This window comes from Ornithodoros turicata, unplaced genomic scaffold (assembly GCF_037126465.1).
Source record: "Ornithodoros turicata isolate Travis unplaced genomic scaffold, ASM3712646v1 ctg00000947.1, whole genome shotgun sequence".
In the NCBI taxonomy this organism is placed as follows: domain Eukaryota; kingdom Metazoa; phylum Arthropoda; class Arachnida; order Ixodida; family Argasidae; genus Ornithodoros; species Ornithodoros turicata.
In genome coordinates, this window is record NW_026999423.1 from 143,679 (window position 1) to 168,150 (window position 24,472).

The 24,472-nt window shown below is 46.1% G+C and overlaps 1 protein-coding gene and 1 long non-coding RNA gene across 2 annotated transcripts; both read right to left on the reverse strand.

Annotated features, from left to right (window-relative positions):
- Positions 1–599: 599 nt before the first annotated feature.
- On the reverse strand, positions 600–6,986 carry LOC135375853 (uncharacterized). Its single transcript, XM_064608497.1, has 8 exons — positions 6,850–6,986; positions 5,514–5,651; positions 5,303–5,396; positions 4,411–4,512; positions 3,184–3,321; positions 2,655–2,756; positions 1,305–1,442; positions 600–844 (listed from the first exon to the last, which is right to left on the reverse strand). The coding sequence occupies exons 4-8, from the start codon at positions 4,505–4,507 to the stop codon at positions 705–707; spliced, it is 615 nt and encodes a 204-aa protein (XP_064464567.1). The 5' UTR covers positions 4,508–4,512; positions 5,303–5,396; positions 5,514–5,651; positions 6,850–6,986; the 3' UTR covers positions 600–704.
- A 4,398-nt stretch (positions 6,987–11,384) lies between these two features.
- LOC135375828 (uncharacterized) lies at positions 11,385–22,050 on the reverse strand. The gene is made up of 4 exons (XR_010417407.1): positions 21,900–22,050; positions 12,514–12,586; positions 11,709–11,756; positions 11,385–11,639 (listed from the first exon to the last, which is right to left on the reverse strand). It is a non-coding gene; the product is annotated as an uncharacterized LOC135375828 (long non-coding RNA).
- Between the last annotated feature and the right edge of the window lie 2,422 nt (positions 22,051–24,472).

The following is a 24,472-nucleotide window of genomic DNA, read 5'->3' on the forward strand; positions in this document are numbered from 1 at the left end:
TACGAATTTTTGTCTTTGTCTCGCATTAAATAGTTTTATGATGACCTATACTATAGGGTTCGATAACCTCTGCAATCACAAAGACCCTCTTTTCAGTCTTTGTCGTTCTTTCTCTCCAGGGGATGCAGCAAACATTTAAACCCATTCTAAAATAAGAATTCTTAAATGACTTCTAAGAATTGCAAGAAACAGCATACAAGGGAGCACGAAACAACAGGACTAAACATTTCTTTTCGTGTTCCCTTCCATTGGCGATTTTAAAATTTCAACACAACTGGCCCATCATTCTAACATCTTCTGTCTTAGCTCAGCATGCCGAAATTATCAATCTGTCAAACGAGATTTATTTGTAATAATAATTCTAACTGTATATAAAGCCCTTTTGATGGCCAATTGCATTCACACGGCTATGGTAAAAATATATGAAAAACATCCTGAGGCCCCATTTTGGCGTTCATCCGCCATGCCCCGCCCTCTGCCAATTAGCGAAGCGTGGAATTTTTGTGGCGCACTCATACGGACCAACGAGCTGAAATTTAGCGCTTCTTCAGCGCAGGAAGAAAACTACCTTTCGAGACAGCGTTAGATGACATCTTAACTCTCTCTATCTTAACACTCCCCTTTCTCTCATATTTCGCCTTTCACCACCACCGGCCCCACAGATACACACGCCTTTGCAAATGCAACAACCTGCCTGGATCCCGCTAGTATTCGGTACACACAGACACACTTTTTAACTCACCTTGCTCGATGAACTTGTCGTGGTAGGAGAGAAGATCCGCTCCTCGAAGTAATTCGTGAACTTCCCCTTCTGATTCGTCAGCCGCACTGGACGCTACCGCGACTGTAAAGCAATGTCGACTGTTAAGCCATCGATCGACATCCACAGAAAATCATAATTAATTGTAAGATAACGTGAAACTCCTATCACTATCTTCATTTAACGATGCTCAGAGATAAAACTACAGAGTGATTGATGTGGCGACAGCGCGTGTGAGAATCGAGTCAGTTGTGGGTACGTTGTCGGTACCTCTACCTCTCAATTCTACATTTCTATGCAATCATGCATGAGGAAGTCCGGTACCCCCAAATGGCCTATGTGATCATCTGCTTCAATTTGTAATGTTCTTCCATGCGAACATGGCAGAAAATAGGTCGTCATCTGCTTGGCTCGTAATATCGCATTTGTGAACCAACGAAGAAAGCCTTCCCGGCATTCAGGGTGCCATTATACACCGGTACCGAAAGCTTATACGGGATACACGAAGATTGAGTCCTTTCTACCCGTTTGGTTCTTCATTTACCTGACGGTCCTGTCCACTGGCCCAGTGCTTTCTTCAGTCTCTTGATGTGAAATGGCTTTGTGGCCATATCAACAAGGCCAATCACTTCCTGGAAATCGCCCGCCGTCGAGTCAAAAAGCTGCTGAACATTGTCACCGCCTAGAGACAATTCCAAAAGGGTTAGGTTACGGTTCCAAGACACGTGACTCCATGCATTATAGAAGTACCACTAAAACACACTGATGGAGATTATGTGCGGACACAGGTGGTACAGCAGACGTTGAAAGGTGAGCGAACCCTACATTATAAGGAAAAAAAGGAGCACTTTTACTTCTTTTGGGGACTAAATGCATTGCCACAAAAAGTTGTTCCTTTTGGGAGTAAATTAATGTCACAGAATGGAGACTGTGTTTCACGCGCTGTTGTAAGAGTCCCAGGTACATAATTCGTGCGCATGCATAAAATTGCTTCGAAGCAAGCCGCCAAACCGTGACATATCGAGTTATACACAATCTTGCGCCATATACATAGGGCACAATTTGCGAAGAAAAACGCTCTAACTGTTTCTTACTCTGTGTGCCTGGAAAATTGCTGTGGTGGCTGAGTTATACAGCCTTATATGCCATCCAATTTAACAAGGGCACATATCTACATAGACTCTTGCATTCAGGAGAACATTCGCGAAGTTCAATGACAATTTGCAGTCCTGGGGAGTAAATGTCGGGACTAAATCTCGTGCCATAGGGACTAAAATGGGGAGTAATTGCAGTCCAGGGGAGTAGAAGCTGCAATTACTCCCAGTTTTACTCCTTTTTTCCTTGGAGTGTAGGAATATCCCGAAGAGTTGCGTCAACCGCGATACGCGGTGGTGACCGCGCTATAAAATGAGACCAGCGTACAACGTTTTCTGGACGGAGAGACACCGAGGGTTCCGCGGTGGTGACGTCCCTTGAACCCTATGTTCAAGTCTAGAATTGGAGGTTTGGACCCCTGGACCTACCCCAGACCCCCGCCCGGTTTCGAGCACACTCAAGCGATACCGAAACTACCCAAGTGTGTCGCTACCAGGACCACCGGGGCCACCTGGAGTGGCTCCCAAGTCTCTGCTTCACCTCTCTGAGCAGTAGGGCTCCTCCTCTCTTTCCTCCCCAATGCTTGTAAACAAGGTGGGAGTCAAAATACGTATTGCATGCTAAGCGGATTTGCTTTTCCTTAAATACAATCCGTATCTTTCTCTTCTCCAAACAGGCTTAATTGGTCGCGGGTACGCTCTGAATCATGCGGCCACCGTCCCTTGTCCGCACATGTACACGCACGACTAGCTTCCGTTAGTATTCCGCGTATGCATCGACACGGCCTATTCTGACTCACCTATCTCCATGAACTTGTCGTGGTAGGAGAGAAGATCCGCTCCTCCAAGTAGGTTGTGAAGCTCCCCTTCTGCTCCATCCGCTGGAGTGGACGTTGCTGCAACTGTCGTTTTTATTCTTAGATTCAGACGCACTTTTTCATTGTCGGAAACGACTGAAGGGCTAATGAGGCGGAAACGTAACTGTCGGTTGAGGAAGCTCTTTAGAGAGGAATGCAGCCGCTTGCAATTCTACCTAACTATCCTCCACTTCTGCCAAGTTATGCAGATACGGAGAGCCGGACGTTCCCACAAAGGCCTACGCGATCGTTGCTTCCATGTAGGAGATTCGTGCACGCAATTAGAATCATTAGAAAGACTTACTGAGATTGCAGAAAATAGCCCGTTAACTGATCTGCTTGTAAGGCCGGACTTTGAGGCCAAGTTCAACGAAACGCCGGCTTTCTGTACGGCCATTATGTACCGCACACGCGTGCCAACACGCGGTACATGAAGATCCAGCCCTTTCTCCAAATTTGGTTTTCGATTTACCTGTGTCTGGTTTCCACTCTGCCAGGGCTTTCTTGAACCTCTTGACGTGAGGTGGCTTTCTGGCCATATCTACCATGTTGATCAACTCCTGGAAATCGTGTCCGCTGGAGTCACGAAGCTGCTGCACATTGTCCCCGCCTAAGGGCAAATCCGTAAGTGAGGTTAGGGTGGACAGATTCCTTATCAAGACACGTGACTCCATGCGTTGTAGAGATACCAGTGTCATTGTTTGCAGCCTTCATCTTCGATATCAAAGATTTATTTATCTGGACCGGTGTTTTCTTTTTTTGTGGACGGAACAGTTGCCTTGTGTTTTGCCAATGCACTGACATGTGGATCCGTACTCCAAAGTGCATAGTATTGAGGTAATTGTGTATATATATTCCAACAGATTTTCCTCTGATTCCTAGTTTTTAGATCATGAGGCAACCATCGTTGTACTTGAGAATATGCAAAGAGTACTGGAAAGTAGCTGCTCTTAGTAATATAAAGTACTTGTTCTCAGGACTTGAGGCTTCTGTTGTAGGGTGTTTCACTTAACATGAAAAAAAAAATCGTACGAAAAATATATTTCCCCAAATGTTAAAGGGATCAATGCTATTTATATCTGGGGATATTTTTTTCGGTACTTCTGAGGGTGTGCGAGTTTTTAAATCCCGTTTATTTAACATGTAAGCTGTTTTCGGGAGGGAAACTTCACCAAGGAAGCTATCAAGCGGTGAAGAAAATTACACCATCGATCTTATGCACGCGCTTCCGGACCCGACAACCCATTTAAGCCGGTGTTCGATTCCAATGTGAAAGTTGTCTTTGAAACATATTTCTGCAAACGAATTACGTCAATATAAACACATCCCTCAGTGTAGACAACCTTGGCACGCGATGTTTTGTACTGGGACCTTTGCCTCTTCGCGGTCGTAGAAAGGAAATAGGCGTTCTAATAACTTCGGGGTTTGCCTCGAAAGGGAACTCTGGTCAAGAAGTACCTTATCATTCGTCCTATACTGATTGTTACTCAACCTTCGCTAAACCCCATCGCACGGGACAGCGTATTTGGCTACAGTCTCAGAGGAGGACGTGAGCGACTCCTGCTCGCATGGTACAGAGTTTCGAACCCATGACCTCGGCAGCGGTCACTCCCGACCTGTTGGCGCTGCGTGGTTGACGGCGAAAGTGTCACGTCCCTGGATGACATGCCCGGTGATATGAAGTTCCGTTTTGGCTCACCTATCTCGATGAATTTGTCGTAGTAGGACGTAAGGACTGCTCGTTCAAGGAGTTTGTGGAGCTCCAGCGCTGATTTATGTATCCCAACGGTCGTCATCGTCTCTGTAAAGCAGGAGGGTTTTTCAGAGTGTGGTTCACACACGGGAAACATAGTGATTCAAAAGGTCGCCTATCTGAGGTAAAATGAGCGTTGCAAATGATGAAGCCGTCTGCAGTTAATCTATAGAAGCAAACGAGTCTTTATACTGCCTATACTGCGTTATTTACCCACTAGTGTGTTACACTGTATATTTACGTTTGTTATGTATCTCTCTTTCCATCAAGTTGTAAAAAAATAATAACCAAATGAAATTAAAGGTAATTGCGCGTGGAAAATTTGCACCGAGAATACCGCAACTAAACCAGCCGTGACATCACTGAAGACACCTTCGAAGAAGTGTTCGCGTCTACTTCCGGTAAGGTCACGAGTTTGCGAAAACCAATCAGCGTGGCCGAAGCTCTCACTTCCCAGATGGCAGGGATCGAAACGGTTGCTTGCAGAAGATGACGCGAATAAACATATTCCAACATCTGTTCACACTCAGAATATTATGTCGAACAACCAGTCACATAACCGAAGAAACTTGAAATAAACGATTTGCGAGTAACATATGCAACGAGTAAAATATTTTCCGCTTGGGTTCATAAAAAATAAAGAAAACTACTACACGAATGACTATCATCTGATGAGGCCTATTTACTTCACATGTGGAGTCTAGAAAGTCCCTTTAAGGAATCTGTTCTACGTTCAAAATGTTTATCTAGCCTGAAATTATACGGAACACATTCCAGCAAATGCGTTTGTTTGCGAATCGATCGTTTCTGGTAAGTGGGATACTCTGACGGGACTTACCTTATTGGGCGTTACAACCGTGTGCAAGAATGTGACCTCCCTGGGAGCCCTCGCTGTGATGGCACGTGTTGACGGGTGGTTGAACGAGTACTTGCTACGGTAAAAAAAGAAAACGTAAATCAATGCGGGCTATAGTCCCCGTCAACTATGTTATCTGGCTGAATGCAATACCACACAATGGAGCGTATAATAGTATTCGAGTCTTACAAACCTTTTTCTTCAGTACTTCTTTCAAGCACCAGATAGATCACGTGTCAGTCTTTGTACCCTGCGCTCATCGTGCCCTGGCTCCGCCGAACACTTCAGTTACGATCGTCGTCGATGTTCCCACGCCGAACCCATGGCCCACCTGCAATGTGCGATGTGACTTACGAGACATTCTCATGGTGATCTTGCATGGTGTGGTCACAAGTGTGGTGTAAACTGTGTTGTCTCACATTCCATACAGGGCTTGCTGCATGCTTTCTAACAACGATTGGCGTTCATAAATCCATGCTCGTCACTGCGTTGTGTTGAAGATCGCCTCCACAACGTATTCATAAAGTGTCCGTAGTCTGACTTTTAAATGGCATGTCAGTAATGTCATTCAGGGTTAGTTTCACCTACAGCAGGGCCCTACCGGTTTAACATAACAAAAATTTTTTTTCTGTCGAATAGAGGACCATCAAGGGGAGCTATAGGTTTCAAAACTGCACAAATATAAAAATGTGTATTATAATATGTGTCAATTAAGCTAGAAGGGGAAAAGATTATATATTACAACGTCTATGTGCCCTATGTGAGCTAGTCACATCACGGTGACTAGGAAAGAGATAATTATCTCTTTCCTAGGCTCGAGAGGGTACTTCACGTGATGCCTTCATGGGTTCTTATCGTCTTATCAGTTGTTTTTCTGCCTGCGGACCACCCAAGGTGACCTTTCCTAGCGAGGACATCATTAAACTTACACTTTATATAACAAACTATGAGCAAAAGTCGCCAGCAATTGTTCAGAAAGACACCACCAGACAGGAGAAGGGATGGCGCAGTGAGATTGTTTCCCACTGCGGATGCAACAAATCGTGTTGAGACGACAAGGTGATAATGATGGGCGAAGTACGCAGTTATTTAGGGATGGTAGCATTAATGACGAGCGTTCCAATTAACCGCAGCACAACCACCGAGAAAGGAAAAAAAAAAAAAAAGGCAGACGGCACAAATAGGTGGGAATTCTGAGCGACCATCGGTGAGAGTGACGCTTTATATTAATCGAAGGAGAAGCAAGGGCGCGCTTCGGTGATGCTTGGGGAATTTAACGAACCACCTTTCCGGATGCAGCGTACGTTATTTACTGTGACGATACAGATTAATAGATAATGAGTCGCAGAGGAGTAGCAGGATAAGCAAAGACAGACGCAAGAAAATCCCGCTTCTAAAAATACGCTATACAGTTAATAAAAAACAATTTACCAACACAGTGAGAACAGTAAAAATAATCGCAACCACACAGTGAATCCCTACAACGCAGCATAAATAATAGAGAAAAATATACGTATTGGGGACCTCACCTCACTTTAGACTTCCAGTGATGTTCAGTTGAAGAGATGGAGATCCATCGATCACCTGGCGGAGTCTGAAGCGACGCATATGGGAAACCTGCTTATGTGGAAGGCAGATAAGGCGTTATCTTTCACCGCGCCTTTGTTTGTCGTGCGAGTAAGTGTCACCTCCTGGTGTGGGAATGCGGGTTTAGAGTGAGACTGAAGGAATAGAGTTACACCACTAAGTGCAAGAGGCACGTAGATTATAAATAGTCGGTTAACTGGTAAGGTAGTATAGTATAGAAGTATGACATAGTTTACTACATATGATAACATTTAAGTAAATGTTGTATGGCATGTATTGAACTCACATTCATACTTTGTGCATTGGTTGCAAGAGCAGAGATGACGTCATCGCGTATGGTTGCTTTGGAGCAAGTACCCTACACTCTTAGAAATGAACTTCACCACATAGCACGCTCCTAGCCAACCATAATCCCGAATGACAACGTTCTCGACCCTGATTTGTTTAAAACCACAAGAGAGGCCGGCACAAACTAGGCTCCTCCTCCCGTTTTCAACAAATCTATGACGAGAACAGGGCCGGGAGAGGGGGCGGAGTCAAGGGAGGGGGGCGTGGTCATGCTGGATGATCAGGATTGTGAAGCGCCTGAAAGAGAGCCCGGATCTGCAGTGCTAGAGAGCGCTCCGTGATAGCCGGCACGGCTAAACCGCCCCGATCACGCGTGAGATACAGCTGTGACCTCCTGACCCAGGAAACGGAACGTGTTGCGAGTTATGGCGACCCGAATGACTGTAGGTGGCAGACATACGGCGGCGAGGAACTCGTATTGCCAACTGTAGGATGGGACAAGCGTAAGCTTACCCACATCACGCTTCAAGCTTGTGTATTGTCATCAAGCAGGAGAGCTACCTATGGAGGTAGTCCCCTTTGGACAGACACTAACTTTACGTTACAGTCCTACAAGCTAGATAACAACACTCTCTAGGAGAGTTTCAAGGAGGAGGAGGAGTTTCTAGGAGGAGTTTCTAGGAGAGTTTCGCTTCAAGCTTGTATTGTTGACTGATTAGATGAGTCACAAAGCTTCAAGCTTGTAACTGTTACCGCGGCGATCACCGCAAACGCGAGATCTGAGTTTGGCGACCGTTACATAACCTCAGCGCCAGTCGTTCAACTTTGCTGGTGTGGCGGATGCGTTTATGATAAAAATGTTCGTCACGGGTGCTCCACTAGCTGAAGGCGATGAAGACGACGCATGAAGTTCTTTAGAAAAAATCTTCCCGGAAACAACACCGCAAGCGATGTTGCCCCGACGACCGTTTTACGGGCCGCGCATTCCAAGACACGGCCCACCCGAGGGCGGACCGCGTTATGAAGTTAACTGGTGCCGGTGACACAATTCTGTGAAATATTCTGCCTAGGATCATACCTAGGAAGGAACGCGACCATGTGAGGGAGACAACGGCAAGCCCTTTTACCACCACCACCACCATCTAGGAACGCGTGCCTTACGGTAGCAGTTTGAATCAGTGGTGTCGGCGTGACCACCACTCCTAGGAACCACAAGACACTGTAGTACCAGGTCACTACCAGGTAAGCGGGAAAGTGATGAGCAAATTAACGAACTTAAAGGGGCCATGATGATTTCCGTGAATAGCGAGTACTCTGCAGGACAACGTTCTCACGATGCTTTACTATCGAGTAGATACATCGACCTCTAACTGTATTCAGTACAACTGGGGCGGAGTTATCGGACAAAAATAGCAGGGCGTGACTGCTGGATGATTGGCTTTGAAAAGGGCTTACGTCATAGCTATCCAATTCTCTGAGCCAACTGTGAACGACGAGGATGACCGCGGGACCATGTGGGTGCATGGTTTTGGTTTGGACAACAACGACGTGGTATATCTGCCGTCGAAACCACTCGAAATACGGCGAAAGGCAAATATCAGAAACGGAGGAAGAGACTATGCGACACACACAGCGTCTATGAATCGTTCGGTACTATGGAGCGATCACTGTGAGGCAGTTGTGTGTTGTATGAGAGATTAAATGTGGTTGTGATGTTTGTTACATGAGACAGCGCTGGCTTAATTAATGAATAAATGTTCTCGTGACTGACGCTTCAGGTACAGTTGAGAAACGTTCGTTACGGCAGTTACAACTAGTCCCGCCTTGCGAGGAGAAGGGGTTTCTTGAGAAACGGTGCAATGATACAGCCGCCGATGGGGCTGTCCGACGTTCTATCGCTGGTGTCCTCAGTCTCGGGGGAACGCTTTTTATGCGAGGGAGTAACTGGACACCACAACTACTCCCCTCTTACTTGACGTTATTGGATTATCCTCAGATCTGTGCAGTGATTGGCCTTGCGTGTGTCGCGTGGTGAAGCTGTATCCGGATTGTCCTCAATAATGACTCCTCAGTTGTATAATTCGTATTTTCTAATATTTTCAGCTCAAAGTAACACATTTACTCGAAATAAATGTAAACCCGTTCAACTGTATCGCCTCTGTTAGGGATGCACTCGCAGATGACGACGCAGGAAGGAGTTGGCAGTGTCTCGCAGGTAGTAGTCATCCATTTTGTCCCACGCCTTCGTCAAATGAGACTTGGAGGAGTCTGAAGTCAGGAGTACCACATGTCCTTGCTTATTATGCTCCGCAGATAGAGCGATTGAGACGTGGACTGTACGTGGATCACTCCTGTGCCGAGATGAAATCACTGAGACTTCCTCTGCTCCAGCCATGCACCATCGTTGCTTCGTGAGCTAGCGCCGAGTGTCGTTGAAACACGTATGGTTCGTTACCGAAAATGGAAATTGATCCGAGGGACCAAATGCTTCTTTAGGATGTTGTTCATGTCATTGTCCTGGTGGATCTTTACTTCTGGACCCACGAGCTCTCCAGCACATCTGACGCTTCTATTCCATCATCGCCGATCAGGACTCGATCGAGTTCCAGTTGAGTTTTAGGCGTCTACATCTCTTTAACGCTGGGGCAGTATCCATCGAAGAAGGAAATGCAAGGAGCGGCTCTTCCTTCCAGACTGGCATAGCCGCCCTCTAGCGGTCGCTCGGGTCAAAATCGCCATTACGTCCTGTCCACCACGTGATCCTCTCTAAAGTTCGGTTTTGCGAGACTTTGTTTCTCGCGCTGCTCTTCGTGTGATTTCGCTTTTCGAAAGCCATTTATTGTGGAAATGTGAGCACCTTCGTAGAAACGACGTATGGTAATGTGTTTCTGTCCCCGCTGCGGCTCTCGCCGAACAGAAAGCAGCTCTGTCACGGGAACACGTTTTGTTCGTAAGTACACGATCAGTTATTTTAGTCTCCTGCGTGTGTTCGAGTCACATTGAATCGTTCGTTTGGGACCTGGCACTGTGCCGCAGATTCATTTCATATCCTCTGTTGTTGAACAGCTTTGTGGTAAAAGTTTATGGAACACGGCGCCTGCCCATTTCTTCATAGGAGCGTCCCCATGTGGGCTATGACGAAGAGATCGAATAAGAAACGGGTGGCCGGCTATTCCTTCCATCTCTCAGTATGTGTGCCTACTCATGCTTGCTGCCAGGTTGTTGTTCCATTGGAGAAATGTGCACCCCGGTGTTGCGTAAACTTTTGTCCCAAGTTGTAGGAATCTTGATCAATGGTGTGCTGGGTCGTTAGTTACACGTGTGATAGTGGGTCAGTTCGTGTAGAGCCTTTCAGAGCCTTTTGTGTATATCAGACGTCGTGGAGATGGTTAGTTCACGTTCACGTAGAATATGCACCCGTCTAGACTGACCAAGGGTAGGTTAGGAGAGCCTTCTATATTTTTCATGCGTTGTAGAGTGGGTCACTTCACGTGGGATATGCACCCGTTGAGACTGACCAAGTTTAGGCATGTACACCCTTTTACGTATTTCACACTCTGGGGCTGGGTCGGTTCATGTAGAACATGCACCCGTCGTGACTGGCCAAGGTCAGGTAAGGACTGCCTTTTATGAATTTTTTACACTTTGGCGAGTGGGTCAGTTTATGTATAGATATGAACACGTAGAGACTGACCAAGGTTAGGTCAGGTGAAGGCTCTCTTCACCTATAACCTTTGTCAGCCTTCACGGGTGCATATTCTACATGAACTGGCGTACACCCCAATTTGTGAAATAGATAAAAGACACTCCTTACCTAACATTGTCAGTCTCGACGGATGCGCCGCGTCGCCAAGTGAAAACTGGCCCTTAGTACGCTCGGGATCATCGTTGTTCAGAATATGATATTGTCCTCTTTCCAGTAGATTTGTTCTTCTTCGAGATTTGCGCGCGCTTTTCCGTGACAATCTGGATGTATACGATAATTCCTAGAAAAAGTATCCACTCTTCTGTGAACCGATAAATGAATCGTTCGGAAAAATGGTTGATGGTGAGAGTGTTACGCAGTTAATTTGGGGTTTCAGACTGCATGTGTTGTTATCGCTGCACGGCGTGCAGTTCTGCAGGCGCTCGGGATCCGATGAAAATGCAGTAGTACAGAAAATCGAAAGAGAAATAAACGAACGCAATATCTGCTGCTTAGTACAATTTATTGCCCTCAAAAGTTCCCGCCACCCATGATCATGTTGGTGAAAGAGAATACCAGGGTCTCTTATTTCATATACGTGCAGTTGATCATTTCGTAGTTAACGGTTGCCGGTCAGCCATGTTGTTCATCCACCGAGAAGGAAGCATGTGTTACACCCGCTGTACTTTGTGCAAAGGGCGTTATTAGGGCATGTTTTACCCTGAACACAAGCGCAGACACCGAAGTCATCGTCACGACCTGCAAAGGGAAACGTCCTCACAATGATGGCTATACGGTAACATCGTTAATAATTCCAAAGGTCCTTACGTTCAAGCTCGTGTCCTTCAGGTGCAGCTTCACTGGCGACAAATACACCTTAAATAGAAAGGGAAATTTTTTAGTTTCTTGTACTCTCAAGTTCCTCACAACTTGGATCGCACCAGGTGAGCTGTTACGTCACGCGCTTTCGACAGCTTACTACGGGTCCTGAGCACCTGTTCACGTGACTACATCGTCTCTCTAAACGTGTTACCGAATGACGAGGAAAGCCTTCGTGTAGAAAACTTTCTGCTGTCTTAGGGCGAAGGACATGTTCAAGGAAAAAGGAAAGGATAGGGGGGGTGTATATCGGTGTTTTTCAGTCAGTTCGCCATACTTTTCAACCTAACTAAAGCTGAATTATCCTGGAGCGATCCGCTAGGGGTAAAAGACGGGGACAAAAACCGTAGTTCGGACCCGCTAATGTTTCCAACACCGTGTGTTCTTTTCAGTGGTTTACCCAGAATTCTAAGCGTGGAAGGGTGTTGGAAAAAATGGGGGGTGCGTCATTATTATAGTTACGTTATCATAACATATCATCACTGTGATGTATCTAAACCAGAATCCTAAGGGCACCCTCTGTAGGGGCTACACACGTCGAAAATGTAGGGGGCGTCACAGAACATTTGGGGAGTTTTAGGGGGGTGCAGAGGGTCTGGATAAATTACTGGTTCTTGTACTATCCTAGGACATCCCCACATAGTAGACACGGTAGAATAATTGTCGGTTGCAAACTACCGCAGCTCTCGAAGTGGAACTTTTGGTTTGATCAAACTTTCACAACATCCTATATTAGATCCTATATTAGTATTACCAAAGAGGAGGACGAAGACAACAGCGAAACGTAGAGGCGTCATTGTGTCCACGAAGAGATAGTTGAAACTTTCCTGGAGAAAGTGAATAAAAGAGCTCGTTTGTTTGAAGTCCTCAGAAATAGTTTCGGTAGAAACCTCGCTTCCTCCGTGTGAAAGTGAAAAATGATTAAAGAAATTATGAACACGTTTGTGTTTGTCCTTCTAGACATGTGTTCCAGCCTCAGAACATGAACTGTCTCGTGTGAAAAATGAGTTGCGAGTTTAGCATTTAAGGTTAGGCTTCTAAAACCTTGACGTTGACGCTGAAAATACGCTTTTCTGACGATAAATGGATACTATTACCGTGTATTCACACGAGCGACATTCCCCCAGAAGCGGAAGATGCAAAAACTGTCGTAGCTTTCTGCTGCCGCGTGAGCGCGAGTGCTCAACGTCGTGTCTTCACGTACACTGCTAACCGTGGGGAATATCCTGCTACGCAGTCACAAGATATTCCGTAGCAGACGACAGGCAAACACGCTGATGGTGTCGTCTGCTAAACACGCTGATGGTGTCGTCTGCTAAACACGCTGATGGTGTTGTCTGCTAAACACGCTGATGGTGTCGTCTGCTAAACACGCTGATGGTGTTGTCTGCTAAACACGCTGATGGTGTCGTCTGCTAAACACGCTGATGGTGTTGTCTGCTAAATACGCTGATGGTGTCGTCTGCTAAACACGCTGATGGTGTTGTCTGCTAAACACGCTGATGGTGTCGTCTGCTAAACACGCTGATGGTGTTGTCTGCTAAACACGCTGATGGTGTCGTCTGCTAAACACGCTGATGGTGTCGTCTGCTAAACACGCTGATGGTGTTGTCTGCTAAATACGCTGACGGTGTCGTCTGCTAAACGCGCACTACGCCACTCCCGATATATTCCGCACCGTGTGAATGCTCAACACGGGACGGAAATTCGGCTCTGTGAGCAGTGTTTTCGCTTTTTCTTCCACTAGAATATTCCGTGAGGATGTCGCTCGTGTGAATACACGGTTACAGGAGTCTTTTTTCCAACGCCCTCGTTTTTCAGTCATCTTTGAGTCGAGATATTTTGAGGGAGGAACAGACCGACGTCTTATCATATCACAAACGTGGTATAGTTAGAACTGCCAAAGGAGCCGTGGTTATGAAGTGATTAGATGTATTCAATTGCATTACACCACATAATAGCCAACGCAAAGCACTGCAAACAGAGAACCATGCTAGTACAGTACAGGAAGTAATAAAGAGCGGTTATCTCTCAAAGAAGTGCTTACCTGTATAGAAAGGATATTTCAGACGTGTGTACACTATCGGAACTGCCTGACTTTTATAGGACATTCCATACAGGTGTACGTGATTCCATTGTCCTTCATAAATCTCTGTATCAATGAGACTTCTGAAAAGTCCTCGACGAGAATTGACTTTCCAGTAAGTACCTTGTACATGGCATTTCCTTTGCAAGCACGCGTTCACGGCCATATGTGCACGTGGGATATCAAAAATAAAACAAAATTCGACATCAACCGTAAATAAGATGACAAGGTTATGGCCATGAACGAGACAGGGATTCAGATTATACAGCGCGTGGAAATTGTTGCGTGGTGCATTGATTCGCTGAATACGCAGTTAACACGTACTGCTCGCGACACGGTTGTCTGAAATCTCCCGCCTGTGGCTGAGCGGTGCCCTATCGGCGGTGTCGCACACGAAGGAACTATACCAATACAGTCTCCCAGGGGAGGCCGCTATACCTCTCTCTCACTCTCTTGCTAGCAGACGACACCCAGGTATCCGAGGGTTACCTCTACCGACAGGTGGCGACTGAGCGCGGCCTCCCCTCGGAGTCGGCATTGGTATAGTTCCTTCGAGCGCGATACCGCTGATAGGGGACCGCTCCGCCAAAGGGCTGGAGATTTCAGACAACGGTGTCGCGAGCAGTACAAGGGGATGTATTTATTAGAACAAAAAAAAAAAGGTTGAAACACAGCATGTTATATCAGACAGAAGAAAAAAAAGACGCGTGTTGCTTACTACGTATTCCAAGGAGAAGAAGAAGAAGTAGAAAGAAACAAGGATAACAAAGTGTAAAATACGAAGCGACGCCGTGCACAACTATGCGGTAACCTCATAACTGCGGTTTCTCGTTTCCTGTTGTTTTACTTTCCGATGCATTCCCCATTCAAATCAGGGAGAAGAAAGAAAAAAGGGTGTGAAAAGGGGGTAACTTCTATAGTTGACACCGACGTCAACATGGCGTCTAATAAAGGGTGTAAAAAGTGGTGGTAAATGAAATCATCATTTATCCAAATTGCTACAGAAAGGCGTACGCCCCCGTGGCTGACTGAATCAGAAGCGGGAAAACGTGCTATGCGTTGAAGTTGTTTTGAGAGTGAGGTAGCAGGTAGAACTTCGCAACCTTTTAGGCACAACATATAGTGACAACTATTACCTTTTAACAGGTGTAGCTGCTTCACCTTTTTTTCTAAGAGTGTAGGCAGTAAAATTAAAGGTCGCCCTTGTGGTGCAACGAGAGATAACATATCAACGTGGAACAAAATGCTGGGATAATTTTAAATTCGGAGTTTACGGTTTTCACGTTCGGGTCAAATATAGGAGCATAACTGCAATGAGTTATCATGTAATGCTAGAGGAGAGGACAACGCGCTTTGGAGTTTGGCCTAAGAACAACTATTTTGGTGACACAATGCGTTTTGGTCAGATTCCTTCCCTGAAATAAGGCAACTTTCTCAAGGGACTGCACCGCTCATACGGTGTATCTCCGTGGACACAGACAAAAGCTCACCGAACAAACGCTTACGCTCGTAACTTTGAAGGCGAACATAAGGTCACCGTTTTACTTGCTTCTTGTTTTCCAGCTGCTTTATTTATACATTGGCCACTAATAAAAATATTTAAACTTTTGCAGCACTTTTGCAAAAGGCTCCCCACAGGGGAGCCTTTTACGTATTTGATGGGTGTCGGACCGGTATGTTCATGTAGAATATGCACCCCTCGGGACTGACCAAGGTTAAGTCAGGAGAGCCTGCTTTGTATTTCAATTGTTGGGGAGTGTATCAGTTTATGTAGAATATGCACCTTTCGAGACCGACCAAGGTTACGTTAGGGGAGCCTTTTACGTATTTGATGGGTTGCGGAGCGATTAGTTCATGTAGAATATGCACCCCTCGAGATTGACCAAGGTTAAAGGGACCGAAAAGCGAATATAAGCCCATCGAAACTTTCTGTTCAGCGAGAAGCTTAAACGTTCAAAAGTTCAAATATCAAAGAACTCCGCTGAAATCGCTGAAGTTTTTCTGTAATCGAAGTTTCCATGGTTGCATGTCCAGGGACCTAGTAGGAAACGGAGCAGTCTGTCAACAATTGCAGAGCCATTTATAGGCAGAGTTTGGACATTCTCTGATCTTTTGCCGCCTCGTGGGTGGAGCCTGTTTTGATGTCAGAGTCGTCGTTGCGCCGCCCAAAAAGACTGAATCCAAGCAGAATCCGCTTATCAGCCATCTGATGCGCGCCATATTGATGCTGTCCAGCTTTGTTGTCGCAATGAATGCAATCTACAGGAATAACCGGCTTATGACCCACAGCCGCCTCTGATAAGGCGGGTTTTGTTGCCAAACTGAAAGAGTTCAAGGACGGAGGGCTTTCGAAGGACAATGTACGCACGGGTCTTCCCTCCTTGCACCGTAAACAACGATCAGCATCAATATGGCTGACAACAATAGAGCACGGCGAGAGAGCCGTGACTTTGCATGACGCGATTCAAGTTAGGCTCCTCCTAATGGCCAAATTCTCCCTATAAACGGCTCTGAACAATTGCATCACCCCGCGCCGTCTGTCGAGGACGCACGTAATACGCGCTCTTCCGGTCGCTAATCCGGCGAAAACGAAAATGGCCTTAGCATTTTTGACCACTTTCTATGTCGAGAATGTCTAAGTCCTTGCACATGAGTGCGCTGGAATTCCAATTCGCTCACACAACTTCTTCGTGCGATAGCGTGCTGGAAAGTGTGTTCTTCGCAGCAGAAGATTCCTCGTCGAGAGATTTACCGGAGTTGCATTCGTCCTCACCAGTAGCTCACCGTGCCTAGAAACACGGATTGGTTAGTGGAATTTATATGTATCATGGAGAAACACTTGTGTAAGCCGAAACAAGCGCTGTTTTTTCGTCGTGCTGGTGTTCATGTGGGAAATGCAAACCGATGGATACCACGGATGGATGGTTTTTGCTGCCGAGAGGTAGAGAATGCTAACGAATATTTCGAAATACTGTGCCTGGACACCGAAGTACTGCAAGTGTCTTTTACATACATCCGAGAAACTGAAGAGCATGGCAACATACGCGGAAGCGCCGTGTGGTCTTTACGCGCTACTTGAACGGCAAACCCTTATTTCTACAGGAAATTCCGTCATATCACCTGTCGGCTATTTAAAAGGAGGATATGGGGTGCTCTGAGAAACTACAATAGAAAGTATTCTTCCTGCCTGCGTCGTGCATGCTATTAGGGACGATTTCCCCATCAGTGTGCGGACTTGTAGAAATGTATATATTGAACATGAGACATAGTGAGCATCTTTCATACTGATGTCAGCAAATTTTCATTTCTTGCTTGCTGCAAGTTCTTCTGATTGCTTTTTCTTTGCAGCCACATCATATTACGATTATTAGCTTGTTCCTGGAGGGTTAAGTAACCTGGGGGCATTATACTCATGTCTTGTATATATGAGGAGTAAATAAGATAATTTTCATCAGTGTCACTCAGCTGAACTGTGTTCATAACCCTTTAATATACTTCTTATTGACCAGATTTCCAAATGCCAATTAATATTTGAACCAAGATTGGGATTTAACACTTAATTAACTGTGTTTTACTAAAAGAAGTACTTGTAACTGATTCATTATCATATCACCAACTAACATTCGTAAAGAAGGACTTCAGGGCTGACTTCAAGTACTGCAACCCTTAATCTGGGTTCAACGCTAACCATGCAGCATTGGTGTGGGCAATAATACTGCAAATGGCTAAATAATTTATTGTGTAAGTTATCTATTACTGTAATTGAGATGTACTTTTTCTAAAGTAATTTTGACAGCCCTGCAAATTGAAACTGGCTTCAGTGTACACGACAAACGCATCGTAACATTTAATTGAAATATAATGTAAGAGCACAAGCAACATTTTGTCACATCTCAAACTATAGCCTTTTTTTTCGGGGATTTCGAAAAGAGAGCAGGACTTCTTGCCCTCTGATGTTTTGACATGCTTGACAGAGTTGTAAAACCTGAAACAAAATAAACAGTATAAACAGTTTTGTCTTTCCCTTTTAACAAGAAAGTTATGCAGGGTGTTCAAAATTAAGCTTTCACTAGCACTTTATAAATAGGCGAACAAAAGAAAACTGGTGCCACTTTTTCTGTTCCTTGAGTAAGAAACAGGTGCTACATAATTAGCAGCACCTGTTTCTTACACAAGTAGCGTAAAGTTATCATCCGGTTTCCTGTCACCACTGTGTTTGCGTAGCGCTCATGAAAGCTTAATTTTGAACACCCTGTATTTTACCATTTGTGCACTTTTGTATTCTGTGTTGATGAAAAGATTACAGGAACCTGCAGATCAAACAATGACCTGTCATCTTGATGAAGATGAGAACTTTTCTTCACGTGTGCTAAGTGAGACAAAAGAAATGTACAATGAAGGTTGCACGTAGTTTGTTGGCATGCTAATGTGCTATACCGATATATCGCACCTCAATATAGATGACGGGCAAACACAGTAGACAAGCGTGATGGCTGCAAACTCTCAATTGAAGGTTTATTCAACACAACAAGAAACTGAAAGCGTGAGTAGAAGAAGGCAGTGCCAATGCAATGCATGGAGAACCACATTAATCTCTCAGAAGGCAGCATGATGGGGAGAGCAATCAAGAGAAATGACAGTTGTGTCCGAGATAGAGGGACTCTGCAAATTTAGGACCAATATAATGTGGTAACCTTGCATGGCTCACTGCAGCTGTGACACACTTTGAAAAATTCCAGTAGTGGGGCTTCAAAGACAATTAACTTCTGCTGTTTCACTGGGAATTCAAGTGTAGAGGATGCACCTCTAGAAAATTAATTAGCGTTCCTTAGCCTACCCCAACGGGAAGTATTCCTCTACCCTTCAAAGAATCTAGTAGTTCTCATCGGTTTCTTCTACTGTTGACGTCATACTAATGTTCTGCACCTGTCCAGAGACTCCAAAAATATCACAAAGTCTGCGACATATAAAAGATCTAGTGCTCCCATCTGTGGACTTTGCGTACTTGTTTTCAGCTATTTCTGCCATGTCAACTTGAGTGTCTGGATCACACACACACAAAGCAGTCTTGCGCCACTTCAACACTGGAAGGCCCCTAAAATTAAATTTGTTGATGTTGACAATGTTCACCACGGGACAAGTAGGACAACATAAGTTAAATAGAATACGTCGTCGCTATATTATAATTTATACATGTGTGACACCTGTACATACCTAAGACGTTGGGTTGAACTCGTCACCTCGGTGAAGCAAAATCGCTGGTTACTGAACGGCAGTTTGCTTCGGACGTCTTCGCAATTCGCCTTCTACGGCATCATCGTAGTCATCGGCAGCAAAATGAGCTCAGCACACTCGACACGACCGCTGTAGCCGAGTGCTTCGAACCACATTCGTTTTCGCGGATTGCCCTGAGGAATCTTGTGCTACAACACGCCCGTCGTCGAAGGTGAACGAAGATGATTTTTGCATCCCCGAGCACCAAAACTACAACAGGCGTATGTAGATCTCTCTAATACGTGACACAGCAGCCACAGACATGTCATTCACTTCCATTTTCTGCTTCGCGCGACCAGCATGGCCACCCACGACGTAGACAATAAACGCGATAACACACAGACGGCTTTGCAGATTGCGCGGCGGATCGTAGCTCGTAGCGGCGAAGTAGCTGAATGCTTTATTAATGCTTTATCAATGTAGAAACTATGGAAGTGAGCGTCATTTTTAAAATGGCATTTAGCTGTAAGATAATGTGCGTCAACTTTGTTCTCTACAAAGTTAACTCTCAGGTGGTAAGGGTTGACCAATCCCTGGGAGCCCTGGACCCGAAACCCAAGTTGCTCTTTTTCGCCGTTTGTTGGCAGCCCCGTACATGTTCCGGCAATCTTCAAAATATTTGTACGTAAAAAAAATATGCCAAATTGTGAAGTAATGCTTTCTGTGCGTTATCAAACAACGATGTTGTGCACGATAGTGGGCAAAAATATGGGGGTTATTTTTCACTTTTCGGTCCCTTTAAGTCAGGAGAGCCTGCTATGTATTTCACGTGTTGGGGAGTATATCATAAGACGTTTCCCTGCCACAAGATGAATCTCCATCCTACCGAACTCCCACGACGGCGCGCCTCGACACTCGTCAGCCCCGACTATTTGAAACGGCGGTTGGAGAATGTCGATGGCGATGAGGCAGACGTAGTTGCGCTCGGCTCGTGCTTGTTGGGAAATTGATTTTTGTTATACCCCTCAATCTCCGGGACCGATCATTATAATGGCGTGGAAAAGGTAAAATGTTTTTTTTTTGTCTTTGTTATTGCATACGCGCGATTCTTGATGAGTCGTTTACAATATGGGTAAAAAAGTGCAATGCTATGAGGGTATAAAATAAATAGTATTAGTAATGGCAGCATGAGTGATTTAAATACCATGTCATACGGGCCTTACTCTACATGCGAACGGCACAATTGAACGTAAAAATAAAATACAGTGAAACAATTGGGTGCGCGCTATAGAAACAACGGGTTTCCATTTCCGTAAAGGATGACAATATGTTGAAGGTACAATGTAGAACCAACGCAACTATCTGCTGCGTATAGCTACAGTTGATTCTCTCATGAAAAATCAACGTTTTTCATTACGTTCACAATCAACCATTGACCAGGTACTGCTTGCGACATACTTGTTTGATATCTCCAGCCCCCGTAAGAGCGGGTTACCCAACCAAGTTGCTGTGCTACCGTCGCCTTCGCCTCACTTCCGTTCCCCTGGTGGCGGCGGTGCAGCGCAGCGCCACCAGACAGGAGAGATAGCGATCCGATAGCCGCGCGTCGTCTGCTAGCTCCAAATGCGTTGACGGGGCAGCGCTTTCCTGGGAATGCGGAGTGTGGATGCGTGGACCAATGAATGGTCAGAACAATCGAGAGTGTGTTGATAAGATTATCAACACTTTCTCGATTGTTCCTAAGGTGTTCTTCCGCCATCTACGCTTCCCTGCCCAGGCGAATGAACGCAGTGAATGAGAGTGGAGGGGCACCAACGCGTTACTGAGGTCCCGTGTTCCACAGCGTTTCTTTGCCTCATTTAGTATAAATTAATTATTTATTTTTTAAATCCTGGCCAGCAAGCGAGGATGTTGCTTCACATAACACCAGTAAATAAAATGAGGTAATCCCTCGCTTGTGCCAGCTTCACGGAGCAGCCGTGGTCCCTTGCATTGCTGTGACACCTTAAGTCCTGACGACCCCAGGATCTGCTCAAATGCGGCCTAATCCCGGCGTACTTATGTTTCAAAAACAGTAAACAGGAACAAAAGGAAACAGTTTACAATTCCCATTATACTCCGTATTCCGAGGAAAGCGCTGCCGCGTCGACGCATCTGGAGCTAGCAGACGACGCGCGGTTATCGGATCGCCATCTCTCCCGTCTGGTGGCGCTGCGCCGCACCGCCGCCACCAGGGGAACGGAAGTGAGGCGAAGGCGACGGTAGCACAGCAACCTGATTAGGTAACCCGCTTTTACGGGGGCTGGAGATATCAAACAAGTATGTCGCAAGCAGTACATGAAACAGCATTGGTTCAGCGTTATCATTCTACATTGTTCAACATTAGACACCGTAGATTCTACGTTCCACCAACAGTCGGTGTTGACTGGGTAGTGGCAGGTAAAATTGCAATACTGCGCAACAAGTCTAGGCATGCCAGAGCGCGGGGAAAAGGCGTAACCGCTACTGCTAAACATCCGACAGCATGAAAAAAAAACAGAACCCTTGGGGAAACAGCGCTTGGGGAAAAGGCTTCAGGCGACCAGTTAGGCCTAACCACAGCGTCACCGCATAACACTACGCGGCTAACACAAGACGACAACCACAAAATACTAGGCTCGCAACGCTAAACATGCGTCGACACAGAGAAAAAGCTTGGTATGGTACGGGTCACTGCTAAACAAGTCTAAACATGCGCGTACAGGGAATAAGGCCTATCCGTTACGGCAAACATGCGAGAAAAGGCTTAACACGTGCACGGTAAAACAACACGCAAACATCGAGCATGGTAAATCACTCACCGTTTTCCCTGTGACGATGGTACGTCCGATCCCGACGACAGCCAAGGCTCAACTGAAGCAACGCGGGGACGGCGGATCTACCGACCGCTCGTCCTAACTCCACGAGAGCCAGCGCGCAAGTGACTGAAGCCAGGGGCCCAGGGGCGCGAAGCTGTAGAAATCTATTGTAGCTGAAAACTCACGTGACCTCTGGAGCTGGGCCAATGACTGAGGACTAGCCACCCTATTTTTTCTATTATGTCGCGCGCGGATGACGTAAATGACGTGTCATCCGTTTCTCTCTCATTACTTTCCTCCTCTCTGCTCTGTTCCCGTCTCCCCCCCTCCCTTTTCTTGTTCCTTTTTTTTCTTCCATTCACTGTTTTTTTTTCGCGTTTGTCGGAATGCTGTGGGAGTCAGTGGAATACGACGGAGCCTCGGTTATTTTTGTCACATGGGGTATTTTATTGCGCAACGTCCGGTTATGCAAGCAAGACGTACACAGCATGGCTGCGGCAACGAAAACAACATGACATTAATATTGCTCCGGAATTTGCTTGAAGACGCCTGATAATGTCGGACTGCCTCTTGCAAGGACTGCTACTGAAGACTTGAGCTGCCTGCAAGATGAAAATTAGTATCAGATATACAGCTATGCATGTGAAAGTTGCGATGCAAATAGAAAGAATAAAGATGCTATTAAACGGCGAAAAATAAGAACGGTGGTATGGTTGGGAGAAGCTCGCAGCCATGGGTTGTGATGAGCGACCTTAGTAGAAAAAATACCTTTTATTGCGCTACTTCACAATTATATATTCAGGCCGAATAGCCTGACAAACTTTGCTTTGGAACTACGGACAGAACACCTGCTAAGTCAACGTCGGACGAAACGACCGAAATCACCGAGAATCACACTTACAGTACGGTCATACCGTTATACAGTACGACGTGAGCGGGTATTTAATCGTAACATTTAGATGATATTGCTTCACGAAAAGAAGTCTAGTCTACCATCCTATCTGCAAAGCTACTCTATCTCGGTCACAGCGCATTCCGGTCCCGAATTACGGTAACTGTTAAGCAACTTATTCGCAATACACAAAGCGAATGTGGTCTTGTAAGGCATCAAGCAATGACAAACGACTTACCTGTCGGCAGTCGTTGACCAGGTATCGGGTACGAGGCGTTCGGACGGTCGAATAGTTTCTACACCAAGAAGCAAAGCAGAAATGTTGCGCCGGCGTCTTCCCTGGTAGCTGTGACTGTTCGAGGACATTTACATGATACAGCTTGCGTTTTTCAGCAAGAAAAATCGGAACTCAAAGTCCAACCCAACTGCTGCACAACACGGGCCATCCGCACCGGATGCCGGCGACTCCGTGGACGCCGGTTCCAGCCGGCACAGCCGACGCGCTGTCGCCTGTTTAAGCGCTCGCGAACAAATTTGAAAACGGTCAATCATTGCTCAGAAAACGAGTTCATCCTCATGGGAACCAATCAGTAGTCACTAGCCACCGGATGTCTCCATGACGTTCAATTTATCACGTTTTCTGACGTCCGATGACGCGAAACGCATGAAGCGCCTCACTTTATCCCGCAAAGGGACCGGCGAGTTTCGGGCCCTTGCTGAAGCGTCTCTCTGCATCCGCTCCGCATGCGCGCACTCTCCTAGCGCCCTCTGCGCCCTAGCGCCCTCTGCCTGCCGGCATCGAGGGGTCATCTACTCGCGGGCGGTTTCGCTTTCGCTTTTTCCTTCCAATGCGCGTGCGCGCTCCTAGCGGCAACGGGTTGCTTCTCCATTTCGGTTTCGCTCTCGTTTCTTTGCGCGTGTTTATTTGAAAACGCTGTATAAAGACAGCATGCACTGTGCTCGCACCACCATTCTGATCAATACGTGGAAAACGCCATATGTGGTTTATGCTCCTGCGTTTCTCGACGACGAGGAAAGACAAAAAATGAAGAACTTTGGAAATTTATTGGCGTCGTCGTGGAGGAAGCCTTTCAAGTTCACCGCCTGGAATGGTTGCAAGCACGTCAGAAAATGTGACAGGACAAAATGAAGACATTCGACCGCATCTTAGCGGCGGAGAGGCCGCGAGAGTGGGACACGTCGCGCGCTACGCTCATCGTCGTCGACGATCACATGACCGATTCCGAGTCCTTGAAGGAGGTTATCGATCTTTTCACATCATTCGGGGTTCTCATCACGCCAACAAGTCAATCTTACTCGTTCAAAACATCTTTTTCGACAGTATCCATTTCAGAACTCTATCCTACAACACCAGTTACGTCGTCCTGTGGCGCACCGTGCGCAGCGTGCACCAGATGGAACATTTCGGCCAACAGCTATTTGGCAGAAAAAGATTGGAGTATTTTCTGGACGCATATAAACAAGCGATGCTTATTTACTCGTGGAGCTTCACAACTGCACGCACGAGGATCACAGGTTGCGTAGCAATATCTTTCCGGGAGAACGTCAATATATCTACGCTCCGAAATGAATCTTCGCCGTTACCTAACTTAAAGTGCTCTCCACTCTACCCCCTCCAAGCCGTCGCGACGTCTTGAGACGCTCTTCCTCGTCCGACATGAAA